Source organism: Dendropsophus ebraccatus, chromosome 2 (genome assembly GCF_027789765.1).
Source record: "Dendropsophus ebraccatus isolate aDenEbr1 chromosome 2, aDenEbr1.pat, whole genome shotgun sequence".
Taxonomy (NCBI): Eukaryota; Metazoa; Chordata; class Amphibia; order Anura; family Hylidae; genus Dendropsophus; species Dendropsophus ebraccatus.
The window spans coordinates 217729812-217746101 of NC_091455.1; the positions used below are offsets into that span (position 1 = coordinate 217729812).

The 16290-nt window shown below is 50.9% G+C and overlaps 1 protein-coding gene across 1 annotated transcript; it reads right to left on the reverse strand.

Moving 5' to 3' along the window:
• Positions 1 to 1025: 1025 nt before the first annotated feature.
• On the reverse strand, positions 1026 to 11418 carry LOC138784953 (gap junction gamma-1 protein-like). Its single transcript, XM_069960661.1, has 2 exons — positions 11091 to 11418; positions 1026 to 3367 (listed from the first exon to the last, which is right to left on the reverse strand). The coding sequence occupies exon 2, from the start codon at positions 3345 to 3347 to the stop codon at positions 2109 to 2111; it is 1239 nt and encodes a 412-aa protein (XP_069816762.1). The 5' UTR covers positions 3348 to 3367; positions 11091 to 11418; the 3' UTR covers positions 1026 to 2108.
• Between the last annotated feature and the right edge of the window lie 4872 nt (positions 11419 to 16290).

Here is a 16290-nt window from a genome sequence, read left to right on the forward strand (position 1 = left end):
GTGAAATCCGCTAGCTTGCTTGTTTTTTTTTTACTACTGTATATGGGAGTTGCACAAAGAGGCCTACTATTAAAAGCACCGATTCGATTGGTTGGCTCCTATCTGCCCAGTTATAGGCTTATTGTTAGCTCAGGAGAGTCCATTGCTAGTGTGAGAATTCTAGAGTAGGACCATGTCTCTGAGGACACCTTAACATGGCGACATGGTACACTCTGTTTGATCAAATAGTTTGCTTAGATCCTCATTTTTAATATCTATAGAGCAGGTTTTTATTGTGTACTCCAGAAGGAGTATGTACGGTAAGCACTTGCACCTGCAGCTTGTTGTTGCACCTTTTGTTTTTTGTCTACTACCATATGGAGGCTGCACAGAATGCTGAACAAAGATGCCTACTACTGTATGTGGCTGCACAGAGAGGCCTACTACTTTATGGAGGCTGCACAAAGAGGCCTTCTACTATATAGGGGTCGTACAAGGAAGCCTACTACTATATGGTTACTGCACAGATATGTTTACTACTATATGGGGGCTGCACAAAGAGGCCTAATACTACATTGAAGTTGTACAGAGGAGCCTAATATTATATGGGGGCTGCAAAAAGAGGCCTACTACTATATGGGGACTGCACCAAGAGGCCTAATACTATAAAGGAGCTGCACAGAGGAGCCTAATACTATATGGGGGCTGCACCGAGAGGCCCACTACTATATAGAGGCTGCATAGAGGGGTCTAATACTATACATGGCTGCACAAAAGGGTCTTATACTATACATAGACTGCACATAATATACATACACTGCCTAATATATTGAGGCTGGGCAGAGAAGTCTAATACTATATGGGTGCTGCTCAGAAGGGCCTTATACTATACATAGACTGCATAGAGGGGACTAATACTATGTGAGGGTTGCAAAGAGGAGTCTACAAGGTTATGTGTAACAGATAGTGTTAGGGTCTCATCCATGTTGTGAGGCAATCTGTTTATACTCATCTTAACTCCTGACATCCTGGCAATTTTTAGACACTTCATCATTTTTAATACTTCATAGATTTTTTTTTTTTATATATATAAAACCAGAAATAAAATTGTACAAATTATAATAACAGTTAGAAACAAAAAAATCAAGAATCAGAACATTTCCCAGTCTGTACCCCAAAAATGTGCAAACGTTCTGGCCCACCACCGAGCTGGGCAGTCTATGGCATAGGATAACCCTCGAGGGATTCGGGACCCACCTCTGGTGATATTAGATATTGCTATAAAATGTGGTAGTGATCAGCTCCTTATCCCAGGCCATATGTATATTTGGCAGTGAGCAGAGAAGCCCTTATTACAGGCTATATACATATCAACATCTTGAGGAGCTCCATATCCTGGCTATATCCACACCAAGATCTTTGGTAATGATTGGAGGACCTTCTTGTCCCAGGCTATATCCATAGTGACATCTTTGGCAATGATCAAAGTAACTCCATATCCTGGCTATATCCACATTACGGTCTTCGGCAGTGATCAGAGGAGCGCCATATCATGGCTATAGCCACACTACGGTCTTCGGCAGTGATCAGAGGAGCGCCATATCCTGGCTATATCCACACTACGGTCTTCGGCAGTGATCAGAGGAGCGCCATATCCTGGCTATATCCACACTACGGTCTTCGGCAGTGATCAGAGGAGCGCCATATCCTGGCTATATCCACACTACGGTCTTCGGCAGTGATCAGAGGAGCGCCATATCCTGGCTATATCCACACTACGGTCTTCGGCAGTGATCAGAGGAGCGCCATATCCTGGCTATATCCACACTACGGTCTTCGGCAGTGATCAGAGGAGCGCCATATCCTGGCTATATCCACACTACGGTCTTCGGCAGTGATCAGAGGAGCGCCATATCCTGGCTATATCCACACTACGGTCTTCGGCAGTGATCAGAGGAGCGCCATATCCTGGCTATATCCACACTACGGTCTTCGGCAGTGATCAGAGGAGCGCCATATCCTGGCTATATCCACACTACGGTCTTCGGCAGTGATCAGAGGAGCGCCATATCCTGGCTATATCCACACTACGGTCTTCGGCAGTGATCTGAGGAGCTTTACATGCCCAGTTATATCCACACCGAGTTCTTTCCTTCCTTGCTGCTGGTGCTTTCTCTATCTGAGCCAGTCTTTGGCTTTGCTCCTTGCTTTTCATGAGCGGTATTGACCCGATTTTGCTCCACCACTGTTCCCCCGGAAGCAGGGCTGCTGGTTCTGGACGTTTGTCCATTGGCCTGAGAGTTGTATGTTTGGAAGGCAATGTCTAGCTGCTCCTGTGCGACCCTCAAATGTTTCTGTAAGGAGCTGAGGTCAGAGGGCAGGTTTTCGTCGGGGCTCGTACACTGATGCTCCTGCACTACATTGGCCACATTCTGCTCGTGTGCCATGGTGCTGTTGGGGAGTTTGGTGGATTTGTCAGATTTAACCACCATATTGTACTCTGGGGGACACGTTGTTATGTTTTTGGGGTAGGAGTAGTTGTAGGGCGGTTGTCTGGTGGTGTTAGTCCTTCGTCTGTGGATGGCATCTCGTATGGTGCCGATGCCCAGATGGAACATCTCACAGATATTGAGCACCAGGCAGAGGCAGCTGACTACATACATGATGAGAAGGAAGATGGTCTTTTCAGTGGGCCTGGAGACAAAGCAGTCCACCATGTGCGGACATGGCAGACTGCTGCATTGGAAGGACGGGAGGACCTTGAAGCCATATAAGAAGTACTGTCCAGCTAAAAAGGCAACTTCAAAGATTGCCCTGGAGAGTAGCTGGAAGACATAGATCTTCATCAGTCCCTCCTCCTTGATTCGTCTTCGCCCGTCGTGCTTCTTTCTCTCTTTATCTTTACTCTCCACCTTTTCTGGTTCAGCCGGGGTCTCATAAATCATGGGCTCCTCTTCGTCATCATCCAGATCTTCTACATTCTGACCCGTCCTCCATCTTGAGAAGGACTTCTTCTTTTTCTTCAGGGCGTGTTTCCTTCTGTCTTCCTCAGACACCCGGGCGATCCGGTGAATGGCATAGCCGAGATACATGACGGATGGAGCTGAGATCATGATGATCTGGAAGACCCAGAAGCGTACGTGTGAGAGCGGAGCGAAGGCGTCATAGCAGACATTATCGCAGCCCGGCTGCTTGGTGTTACATGTGAATTTACTCTGTTCATCCGAGTAGATGGATTCTCCGCCCACCGCGGTCAGAACTATCCGGAAGACGATGAGGACTGTGAGCCATACCTTCCCGACAAAGGTGGAGTGATTGTGGATTTCTTCTAGGAGACGGGTTAGGAAACTCCAGCTCATATTGGGCATAAGGGCTGTTCATTTATAACCTGCAGAGAGCACAAAGAGCGTTATGAGGAGAGCGCCAGAACAATGACGTCACCATTATCAATCTTGTTAATGTCTTCATCAATCATCACCATCATGTTGTCATTATCACGAGAATTATCATCTATCCGCATCATGAGTCATCATACATTTTCAAACATACAAGTATATTGTCAGTGCACGGAAGCCTTTAGTCACGGTTCTCCTAATCTTAGTCCAGTCCCTTGTTAACCTAGCACAGCGGCACTCACCCAGTCTTCTCTTCCAGCTTTATTAAAGTATAAACGACATATATTTAATGCCTGTTGGCACACAGGTGAGGGAGGAGAAAACAAAAGTGCAATATAAGAAACATCACTGATCTCAGGGAGACCAGCCAAACGATAACACTGCCAGCTGCTAGTGAAAGCGCTCAATGCAGTGAAGTCCTAGGTGCATTGCCCCCTGGGAAACATGAATATGCAAAAGAGGAGCCCGGGGAGCCTCATTGAAGAGTCTCAAAACACAGGACTAGCCAGGTATCCCTCCGGGAAGGACCCAGCCAAGGGGCAGCTCCTGTAAGGAAACCACCAAATCCACCATATTAAGAGGCCCTATAAGTCAGTGTAATGACAAGGGATAAACCAAGTAAGGTAACCATCCAAAGACAGCTGTTTCGGGGTGTTGCCCCTCATCAGTGTGGAGCAGGATTCTGGCTAGGTGGGAGCAATAAGACTCCACGGGCTCCTCTTTTGCATAATCATGTTTTCCAGGGGGCAGTGCACCTAGGACTTCACTGCATTGAGCGCTTTGACTAGCAGCCGGCAGTGTTACCTTTGGACGGTCTTCCTGAGTTCAGCAATCTGTTTCTTTCATGGCTCTACTAGGCATTGCTCCCACCCAGCCAGAATCCTGCTCCACACTGATGAGGGGCAATGATGAGGGACTTATAGGGCCACTTAATATGGTGGATTTGGTGGTTTCCTAACAGGAGCCGCCCCTTGGCTGGGTCCTTCCCGGAGGGATATCTGGCTAGTCCCGTGTTTTGAGACTCTTCAATGAGGCTCTACGGGCTCCTCTTTTGCATATAAAAGTGCAATACAGCAACAGACCGTTTCGCGCACACGCCCACTTCGTCTATGGCTTGGTCAAGTTTTTTTTTTTTTTTTTAGTTTAGACTGAAAGATAAGATATAATATAACTCAGGCGCCCAGCAGAGGTGAGATGACTAGATGGTAAGATATAATAAAACTTGGGTGCCCAGCAGAGGTGAGGTGACTGGATGGTAAGATATAATATAGCTCGAGCTCCCAGCAGAGGTGAGGTGACTAGATGGTAAGATATAATAAAACTTGCGTGCCCAGCAGAGGTGAGGTGACTGGATGGTAAGATATAATATAGCTCGAGCTCCCAGCAGAGGTGAGGTGACTAGATGGTAAGATATAATAAAACTTACGTGCCCAGCAGAGGTGAGGTGACTGGATGGTAAGATATAATATAACTCGGGCACCCAGCAGAGGTGACGTGACTGGATGGTAAAATATAATATAACTTAGTTGCCCATCAGAGGTGAAGTGACTGGATGGTAAGATATAATATAACTCAGGTGTAGTAAAGGATAAGTATAGTTCAGTGATGATGATGAGGAGGAGTTGTGACCTTCTTTGGACCTGACTGACGACTTATTCCCACAATGCTCTGCTCTGGCAGGTTGCGCTATGACTAGTGACAAAGCCCGGGGCTTTGATGTGAGAGGATTTCCCTTGCATGTTTCTCTTGGAGCGGACTCCTCATTGAACGCCTCTTCTCAATTTTGGGATTTCTCCAAATTATACGGTCAGGAATGTGGAGGCTGAAGAGCAGCGGCGAATGCGGTGCTCCACATATAAGGGAACCATCTCCCAACCCAGCAGTAACCCCTTCCCTGCTGCTCCACCCTGACACTATACATGCTGCAGCTGGGACTATCTATGGAGGTGTAATACAGAGATGTCATAGAGAGCAGAGATATAATACCGGGATATAATACAGAGCAGAGATATAATACCGGGATATAATACAGAGCAGAGATATAATACTGGGATATAATACAGAGCAGAGATATAATACAGAGCAGAGATATAATACCGGGATATAATACAGAGCAGAGATATAATACCGGGATATAATACAGAGCAGAGATATAATACCGGGATATAATACAGAGCAGAGATATAATACCGGGATATAATACAGAGCAGAGATATAATACCGGGATATAATACAGAGCAGAGATATAATACTGGGATATAATACAGAGCAGAGATATAATACCGGGATATAATACAGAGCAGAGATATAATACAGAGCAGAGATATAATACTGGGATATAATACAGAGCAGAGATATAATTCTGGGATATAATACAGAGCAGAGATATAATACTGGGATATAATACAGAGCAGAGATATAATGCTGGGATATAATACAGAGCAGAGATATAATACCGGGATATAATACAGAGCAGAGATATAATTCTGGGATATAACACAGAGCAGAAATGTAATACAGAGCAGGGATATAATAACGAAATATAATGCAGAGCTATAATACAGAGATATGTCGGGATGTGTGTGTGTCGAGCTGTGTGTGTGTCGGGATGTATGTGTGTCGAGCTGTGTGTGTGTCAGGACATGCGTCTCGGGCTGTGTGTGTGTCAGGCTGTGTGTGTGTCGGGCTGTGTGTATAACGGGATGTATGTGTGTTGGGATGTATGTGTGTCAAGCTGTATGTGTGTCAAGCTGTGTGTGTGTCGGGCTGTGTGTATAACAGGATGTATGTGTGTTGGGATGTATGTGTGTCAAGCTGTATGTGTGTCGGGATGTGTGTGTGTCGGGATGTATGTGTGTCAGGCTATGTGTGTGTCGGGTGGAGCTGACGTCTTGTAGACTCCCTGGAATGTTATTAGTGACATCCTGTGACCCCCAGTTCCGCTTTACATGAAAATGTTTCCTTCACTGCTGCTAATAATGATGAGGATGGTGACTGATGATGATGAGGATGGTGACTGATGATGATGAGGATGGTGATTGGTGATGACTGTGATTGGTGATGATGATGAGGATGGTGATTGATGATGATGAGGATGGTGATTGGTGATGACTGTGATTGGTGATGATGATGAGGATGGTGATTGATGAGGATGAGGATGGTGATGATGATGAGGATGGTGACTGATGTTGATGAGGATGGTGATTGGTGATGATGATGACAATGGTGACTGATGATGATGATGAGGAGGAGGATGAGGATGGATGTCACTAGGGCAGCTCACCGGCCACTTCAGGACACCGCAGAGAGAGAAGGAAACCCAGCCCAGTCTGTGCCTAAATTAAGGTATCTAAGCCCAGCATGTGGCATACTGCCTGCCGAAGTACTGTATCTAATCCTATCTGTATCTAATCCTCTGTAGTGATACTATCTGCCTATCCTGTGAGATAAGCAGATGGCAGAGAAAATAATACTTTACTAAAAGAGTAGTAGACGCTTGGAACAACTTTCAGCAGATGTGGTTGGTAAATCTACAAGAACAGAATATAACCTGCCTCATATATATATCCTCAGGTAGTAAGAAGGGAAATGCTGTACTAATGGGGGGGGGGGGGGGATGTAGATGTTATGGAGGAGCTGTAGATGTTATGGAGGAGATGTAGATGTTATGGAGGAGATGTAGATGTTATGGAGGAGATGTAGATGTAGATGTAGATGTTATGGAGGAGATGTAGATGTAGATGTTATGGAGGAGATGTAGATGTTATGGAGGAGATGTAGATGTAGATGTTATGGAGGAGATGTAGATGTTATGGAGGAGATGTAGATGTAGATGTTATGGAGGAGCTGTAGATGTAGATGTTATGGAGGAGATGTAGATGTTATGGAGGAGATGTAGATGTTATGGAGGAGATGTAGATGTTATGGAGGAGATGTAGATGTTATGGAGGACATGTAGATGTTATGGAGGAGATGTAGATGTTATGGAGGAGATGTAGATGTTATGGAGGAGCTGTAGATGTTATGGAGGAGATGTAGATGTTATGGAGGAGCTGTAGATGTTATGGAGAAGCTGTAGATGTAGATGTTATGGAGGAGCTGTAGATGTTATGGAGAAGCTGTAGATGTAGATGTTATGGAGGAGATGTAGGTGTTATGGAGGAGATGTAGGTGTTATGGAGGAGATGTAGGTGTTATGGAGGAGATGTAGATGAAGATGTTATGGAGGAGCTGTAGATGTTATGGAGTAGATGTAGATGTTATGGAAAGGATGTAGGTGTAGATGTTATGGAGGAGATGTAGATGTTATGGAGGAGCTGTAGATGTAGATGTTATGGAGGAGCTGTAGATGTTATGGAGGAGATGTAGATGTTATGGAGGAGATGTAGGTGTAGATGTTATGGAGGAGATGTAGATGTTATGGAGGAGATGTAGATGTTATGGAGGAGATGTAGGTGTAGATGTTATGGAGGAGATGTAGATGTAATGGAGGAGATGTAGATGTTATGGAGGAGATGTAGGTGTTATGGAGGAGATGTAGATGTTATGGAGGAGATGTAGATGTAGATGTTATGGAGGAGCTGTAGATGTTATGGAGGAGATGTAGATGTTATGGAGGAGCTGTAGATGTAGATGTTATGGAGGAGATGTAGATGTAGATGTTATGGAGGAGATGTAGATGTTATGGAGGAGCTGTAGATGTTATGGAGGAGCTGTAGATGTTATGGAGGAGATGTAGATGTTATGGAGGAGCTGTAGATGTAGATGTTATGGAGGAGATGTAGATGTTATGGAGGAGATGTAGATGTAGATGTTATGGAGGAGATGTAGGTGTAGATGTTATGGAGGAGCTGTAGATGTAGATGTTATGGAGGAGATGTAGATGTTATGGAGGAGATGTAGATGTTATGGAGGAGCTGTAGATGTTATGGAGGAGATGTAGATGTAGATGTTATGGAGGAGCTGTAGATGTTATGGAGGAGATGTAGATGTTATGGAGGAGATGTAGATGTTATGGAGGAGCTGTAGATGTTATGGAGGAGATGTAGATGTTATGGAGGAGATGTAGATGTAGATGTTATGGAGGAGATGTAGATGTTTTGGAGGAGATGTAGATGTTATGGAGGAGATGTAGATGTTATGGAGGAGATGTAGATGTAGATGTTATGGAGGAGATGTAGATGTAGATGTTATGGAGGAGATGTAGATGTTATGGAGGAGATGTAGATGTTATGGAGGAGATGTAGATGTCGATGTTATGGAGGAGATGTAGATGTAGATGTTATGGAGGAGATGTCGATGTTATGGAGGAGATGTCGATGTTATGGAGGAGATGTAGATGTTATGGAGGAGATGTCGATGTTATGGAGGAGATGTAGATGTCGATGTTATGGAGGAGATGTAGATGTAGATGTTATGGAGGAGATGTAGATGTCGATGTTATGGAGGAGATGTAGATGTCGATGTTATGGAGGAGATGTAGATGTCGATGTTATGGAGGAGATGTAGATGTTATGGAGGAGATGTAGATGTTATGGAGGAGATGTAGATGTTATGGAGGAGATGTAGATGTTATGGAGGAGATGTAGATGTTTTGGAGGAGATGTAGATGTTTTGGAGGAGATGTAGATGTTATGGAGGAGATGTAGATGTTATGGAGGAGATGTAGATGTTATGGAGGAGATGTAGATGTCGATGTTATGGAGGAGATGTAGATGTCGATGTTATGGAGGAGATGTAGATGTTATGGAGGAGATGTAGATGTCGATGTTATGGAGGAGATGTAGATGTTATGGAGGAGCTGTGGATGTTATGGAGGAGCTGTAGGTGTAGATGTTATGGAGGAGATGTAGATGTTATGGAGGAGCTGTAGATGTTATGGAGGAGCTGTGGATGTTATGGAGGAGATGTAGGTGTAGATGTTATGGAGGAGATGTAGATGTTATGGAGGAGATGTAGATGTCGATGTTATGGAGGAGATGTAGATGTCGATGTTATGGAGGAGATGTAGATGTAGATGTTATGGAGGAGATGTAGATGTAGATGTTATGGAGGAGCTGTAGATGTTATGGAGGAGCTGTAGGTGTAGATGTTATGGAGGAGATGTAGATGTTATGGAGGAGATGTAGATGTTATGGAGGAGATGTAGATGTTATGGAGGAGCTGTAGGTGTAGATGTTATGGAGGAGATGTAGATGTTATGGAGGAGCTGTAGATGTTATGGAGGAGATGTAGATGTTATGGAGGAGCTGTAGATGTAGATGTTATGGAGGAGATGTAGATGTTATGGAGGAGATGGAGATGTAGATGTTATGGAGGAGATGTAGATGTTATGGAGGAGCTGTAGATGTAGATGTTATGGAGGAGATGTAGATGTTATGGAGGAGATGTAGATGTTATGGAGGAGATGTAGATGTAGATGTTATGGAGGAGATGTAGATGTAGATGTTATGGAGGAGATGTAGGTGTTATGGAGGAGATGTAGGTGTAGATGTTATGGAGGAGATGGAGATGTTATGGAGGAGATGTAGATGTTATGGAGGAGATGTAGATGTTATGGAGGAGATGTAGATGTTATGGAGGAGATGTAGATGTTATGGAGGAGCTGTAGATGTAGATGTTATGGAGGAGATGTAGATGTTATGGAGGAGATGTAGATGTTATGGAGGAGATGTAGATGTTATGGAGGAGATGTAGATGTTATGGAGGAGCTGTAGATGTTATGGAGGAGCTGTAGATGTTATGGAGGAGATGTAGATGTAGATGTTATGGAGGAGATGTAGATGTAGATGTTATGGAGGAGATGTAGATGTTATGGAGGAGATGTAGATGTAGATGTTATGGAGGAGATGGAGATGTTATGGAGGAGATGTAGATGTAGATGTTATGGAGGAGATGTAGGTGTAGATGTTATGGAGGAGATGTAGATGTTATGGAGGAGATGTAGAGGTACAAGTGGTTGGGGGGGGCAGAGTGTGGGTACAGAGTAGTTTTAATCTGCCATAACTACTACCCCCATCATCAGTGTTACCGCATGACTACTACCCCCATCATCTTAGTGTTACCACATGACTACTATCCCCATTATCACACTGTTACCACATGACTACTACACCCATTATCACACTGTTACCACATGACTACTACCCCATCATCACAGTGTTACAACATGACTACTACCCCCATCATCACACAGTGTTACCGCACTCACTGGATATTTTGTAGCGTTTTTGTTACTTTTCGTTTTGTTTTATGTTTTATGACTTTTCTGGTTTCTGTAAAACCTCTCGAGTCTCTGCCCCCCCGTGTCTGATCGCCCTGGCAGCTCTGTTCCCCCATGTGTCACTGTTCGGGTGTCACTGTCCCTGCCCCCCCCCCCCCCCCCGTATGTCACCATCTGGGGGTCTTTCCCCTCTTCTCCCCGTGTCTGAGCGCCCCTGGCGGCTGCGTCCCCCCATCTGTCACCGTCTGAGGGTCTCTCCGCATCTGTCACTGTCGGAGGGGCCCTGCCCCTCTGCCACCCCCCGCCTGTTACCGTCTGGGGTCCCTGCCCCCCCCCCCCCTCATGTCACCATCTGGGGGTCCCTGCCTCTCTTCTCCCCGTGTCTGAGCGCCCCTGACGGCTGCATCCCCCCATCTGTCACCGTCTGGGGGTCCCTGCCTCTCTGCCCCGTGTCTGATTGCCCCAGTAGCTGCGTCCCCCCCCCCGTCACTCACCAGACACCAGCAGGAAAGTTCATTCAGTTCTCGCTGCATCCAGAGATCCAAAAAATTGCAAAACAATTCCAAAAACTATCGGTAAAGAAGGAGGAGAGAGGTGAGAGTGAGCGCAGCTGGGGGGCACATCCTGCCGTCACCCGTCTCCGCACATCCTGCCCCGGCACGTTTACATTCTTCCTGTACAGGCGCTACAAAAAGTAACGGAGTGAGGAGCCGGAGCGGGACCCATGGCCGTACCCAGAAACTGCAGGGACAACAGCGAGGGCACAGAGGAGGCAATCCCGGGAATCTGCTGCCGTCTCCTTCCTACTCCTCCTCCTTCTTCTTCTTCTTCCCCCATGAGAGTAAACAAATGATCATAGGGAGCAGCTAATAAGAACCATACGCAGGAAGGGAGCGCACTCCACGTGTCCGCACCGCGCTGCCCACCCAAAACTCCCAGACAAAGCAGAGGAGCCGGGCCCACACGTAGCCCTCTGCACCACCATTATTATTTACCAGTTTATCAGCTGCCGATCTTACCCTGCACTTTTTCAGTCACGTCTGAATGGTGTCTAAGTGTCTGCATCGGGGGATGAGGGGCCTGTGAGTATGGTGTGAATGGTGGCTGCACCGGGGGGGGGGGGGATGAGGGGCCTGTGAGTATGGTGTGAATGGTGGCTGCACTGGGGGATGAGGGGCTTGTGAGTATGGTGTGAATGGTGGCTGCACCGGGGGGGGGGGGATGAGGGGCTTGTGAGTATGGTGTGAATGGTGGCTGCACCGGGGGGGGGGGATGAGGGGCCTGTGAGTATGGTGTGAATGGTGGCTGCACCGGGGGGGGGGGGGGGGGGGGGGGGGTGAGGGGCCTGTGCATATGGTGTCTGCATCGGAGGATGAGGGGCCTGTGAGTATGGTGTGAATGGTGTCTGCACTGGGGGATGAGACGCCTGTGAGTATGGTGTGAATGGTGTCTGCACCGGGGGATGAGGGGCCTGTGAGTATGGTGTATAAGGGTCTATACCGGGGGATGAGGGGCCTGTGAGTATGGTGTATAAGGGTCTATACCGGGGGATGAGGGGCCTGTGAGTATGGTGTGAATGGTGTCTGCACTGGGGGATGAGGGGCCTGTGAGTATGGTGTGAATGGTGTCTACACCAGGGGATGAGGCGCCTGTAAGTATGGTGTGAATGGTGTCTGCACTGGGGGATGAGGGGTCTGTGAGTATGGTGTATAAGGGTCTATACCGGGGGATGAGGGGCCTGTGAGTATGGTGTGAATGGTGTCTGCACTGGGGGATGAGGGGTCTGTGAGTATGGTGTATAAGGGTCTATACCGGGGGATGAGGGGTCTGTGAGTATGGTGTGAATGGTGTCTGCACTGGGGGATGAGGGGCCTGTGAGTATGGTGTATAAGGGTCTATACCGGGGGATGAGGGGCCTGTGAGTATGGTGTGAATGGTGTCTGCACTGGGGGATGAGGGGCCTGTGAGTATGGTGTGAATGGTGTCTGCACTGGGGGATGAGGGGCCTGTGAGTATGGTGTATAAGGGTCTACACCAGGGGATGAGGCGCCTGTGAGTATGGTGTGAATGGTGTCTACACCAGGGGATGAGGGGTCTGTGAGTATGGTGTATAAGGGTCTATACCGGGGGATGAGGGGCCTGTGAGTATGGTGTGAATGGTGTCTACACCAGGGGATGAGGGGTCTGTGAGTATGGTGTATAAGGGTCTATACCGGGGGATGAGGGGCCTGTGAGTATGGTGTGAATGGTGCCAGTGGTCTATGGGGACAAAGCGATTCTTTCCAGAATCTTCTTCATCTCTGGGAATGTTCTCCATTATCATTCCATCATTAATCGCTTCCCACGCATTTCAGGGTTAAACACAACTCAGTGTCCAAGTGACTTTATGACCTAAAATTCCACCATCGCTCCCCCCCCCCCCCCATACACGATGTCACAATATCTGCAGGGTGGATGATTAGACGCACCAGGAGGATGTCGCCATCATATAGAGGAGAACGACCTGTAGTGACCCCCGGAGCGTCTGCGAGGACTGTGTACGGAGGTGACGGCCGCGCTGATCCCCCCCCCAGGACTTGTTACATCAGTGGGAAGTTCTGAAATGTTTATCTTCCATCTGAGAAGAAGAAGAATGAGAAGGAAAGCTACAAAGTGGTAACCATGGAGGAACTGCCGGACCCCCATCCCCCGAGGACAGGACACTGCCGGACCCCCATCCCCCGAGGACAGGACACTGCCGGACCCCCCATCCCCCGAGGACAGGACACTGCCGGACCCCCCATCCCCCGAGGACAGGACACTGCCGGACCCCCATCCCCCGAGGACAGGACACTGCCGGACCCCCATCCCCCGAGGACAGGACACTGCCGGACCCCCCATCCCCCGAGGACAGGACACTGCCGGACTCCCCATCCCCCGAGGACAGGACACTGCCGGACTCCCCATCCCCCGAGGACAGGACACTGCCGGACCCCCATCCCCCGAGGACAGGACACTGCCGGACCCCCATCCCCCGAGGACAGGACACTGCCGGACTCCCCATCCCCCGAGGACAGGACACTGCGGGACTCCCCATCCCCCGAGGACAGGACACTGCCGAAACCCCACATCCCCCGAGGACAGGACACTGCCGGACCCCCCATCCCCCGAGGACAGGACACTGCCGGACCCCCCATCCCCCGAGGACAGGACACTGCCGGACCCCCATCCCCCGAGGACAGGACACTGCCGGACCCCCCATCCCCCGAGGACAGAACACTGCCGGACCCCCCATCCCCCGAGGACAGGACACTGCCGGACCCCCCATCCTCCGAAGACAGAACACTGCCGGACCACCCATCCCCCGAGGACAGAACACTGCCGGACCCCCCATCCCCCGAGGACAGGACACTGCCGGACCCCCCATCCTCCGAAGACAGAACACTGCCGGACCAACCCATCCCCCGAGGACAGAACACTGCCGGACTCCCCATCCCCCGAGGACAGGACACTGCCGGACTCCCCATCCCCCGAGGACAGGACACTGCCAGACTCCCCATCCCCCGAGGACAGGACACTGCCGGACTCCCCATCCCCCGAGGACAGGACACTGCCGGACCCCCCCATCCCCCGAGGACAGGACACTGCCGGACCCCCCATCCCCCGAGGACAGGACACTGCCGGACCCTCCATCCCCCGAGGACAGGACACTGCCGGACTCCCCATCCCCCGAGGACAGGACACTGCCGGACTCCCCATCCCCCGAGGACAGGACACTGCCGGACCCCCCATCCCCCGAGGACAGGACACTGCCGGACCCTCCATCCCCCGTGGACAGGACACTGCCGGACCCCCCATCCCCCGTGGACAGGACACTGCCGGACCCCCCATCCCCCGAGGACAGGACACTGCCGGACCCTCGATCCCCCGTGGACAGGACACTGCCGGACTCCCCATCCCCCGAGGACAGGACACTGCCGGACTCCCCATCCCCCGAGGACAGGACACTGCCGGACTCCCCATCCCCCGAGGACAGGACACTGCGGGACTCCCCATCCCCCGAGGACAGGACACTGCCGGACCCCCCATCCCCCGAGGACAGGACACTGCCGGACCCCCCATCCCCCGAGGACAGGACACTGCCGGACCCTCGATCCCCCGTGGACAGGACACTGCCGGACTCCCCATCCCCCGAGGACAGGACACTGCCGGACTCCCCATCCCCCGAGGACAGGACACTGCCGGACTCCCCATCCCCCGAGGACAGGACACTGCCTGACTCCCCATCCCCCGAGGACAGGACACTGCCTGACTCCCCATCCCCCGAGGACAGGACACTGCCGGACTCCCCATCCCCCGAGGACAGGACACTGCCGGACCCCCCATCCCCCGAGGACAGGACACTGCCGGACCCCCCATCCCCCGAGGACAGGACACTGCCGGACCCTCCATCCCCCGAGGACAGGACACTGCCGGACTCCCCATCCCCCGAGGACAGGACACTGCCGGACTCCCCATCCCCCGAGGACAGGACACTGCCGGACCCCCCATCCCCCGAGGACAGGACACTGCCGGACCCTCCATCCCCCGTGGACAGGACACTGCCGGACCCTCCATCCCCCGTGGACAGGACACTGCCGGACCCCCCATCCCCCGAGGACAGGACACTGCCGGACCCTCGATCCCCCGTGGACAGGACACTGCCGGACTCCCCATCCCCCGAGGACAGGACACTGCCGGACTCCCCATCCCCCGAGGACAGGACACTGCCGGACCCCCCATCCCCCGAGGACAGGACACTGCCGGACTCCCCATCCCCCGAGGACAGGACACTGCGGGACTCCCCATCCCCCGAGGACAGGACACTGCCGGACCCCCCATCCCCCGAGGACAGGACACTGCCGGACCCCCCATCCCCTGAGGACAGGACACTGCCGGACCCTCGATCCCCCGTGGACAGGACACTGCCGGACTCCCCATCCCCCGAGGACAGGACACTGCGGGACTCCCCATCCCCCGAGGACAGGACACTGCGGGACGCCCCATCCCCCGAGGACAGGACACTGCCGGACCCCCCATCCCCCGAGGACAGGACACTGCCGGACCCCCCATCCCCCGAGGACAGGACACTGCCGGACCCCCATCCCCCGAGGACAGGACACTGCCGGACCCCCCATCCCCCGAGGACAGGACACTGCCGGACCCCCCATCCCCCGAGGACAGAACACTGCCGGACCCCCCATCCTCCAAAGACAGGACTGCGGGGGCCTCCACACACCGTACACGACCTTAAGACCCACAATCACAGCCCCGCCCCCTGTATGACATCACTGAGGTAGTCACAGCTCCGCCCCCTGTATGACATCACTGAGGTAGTCACAGCCCCGCCCCCTGTATGACATCACTGAGGTAGTCACAGCCCCGCCCCCTGTATGACATCACTGAGGTAGTCACAGCCCCTCCCCCTGTATGACATCACTGAGGTAGTCACAGCCCCGCCCCCTGTATGACATCACTGAGGTAGTCACAGCCCCGCCCCCTGTATGACATCACTGAGGTAGTCACAGCCCCGCCTCTCTCTGGTCCCTGTATACAGATGTGAACACTTCATTGCTGCAGGAAGGGAATTTGCCATCTGCAGCCGCCTCCATTGTCCGGCACAGGAAACGCTTCATGGTGATGATGAGTGAGACAGACAATGGCCGGAGACCCCTG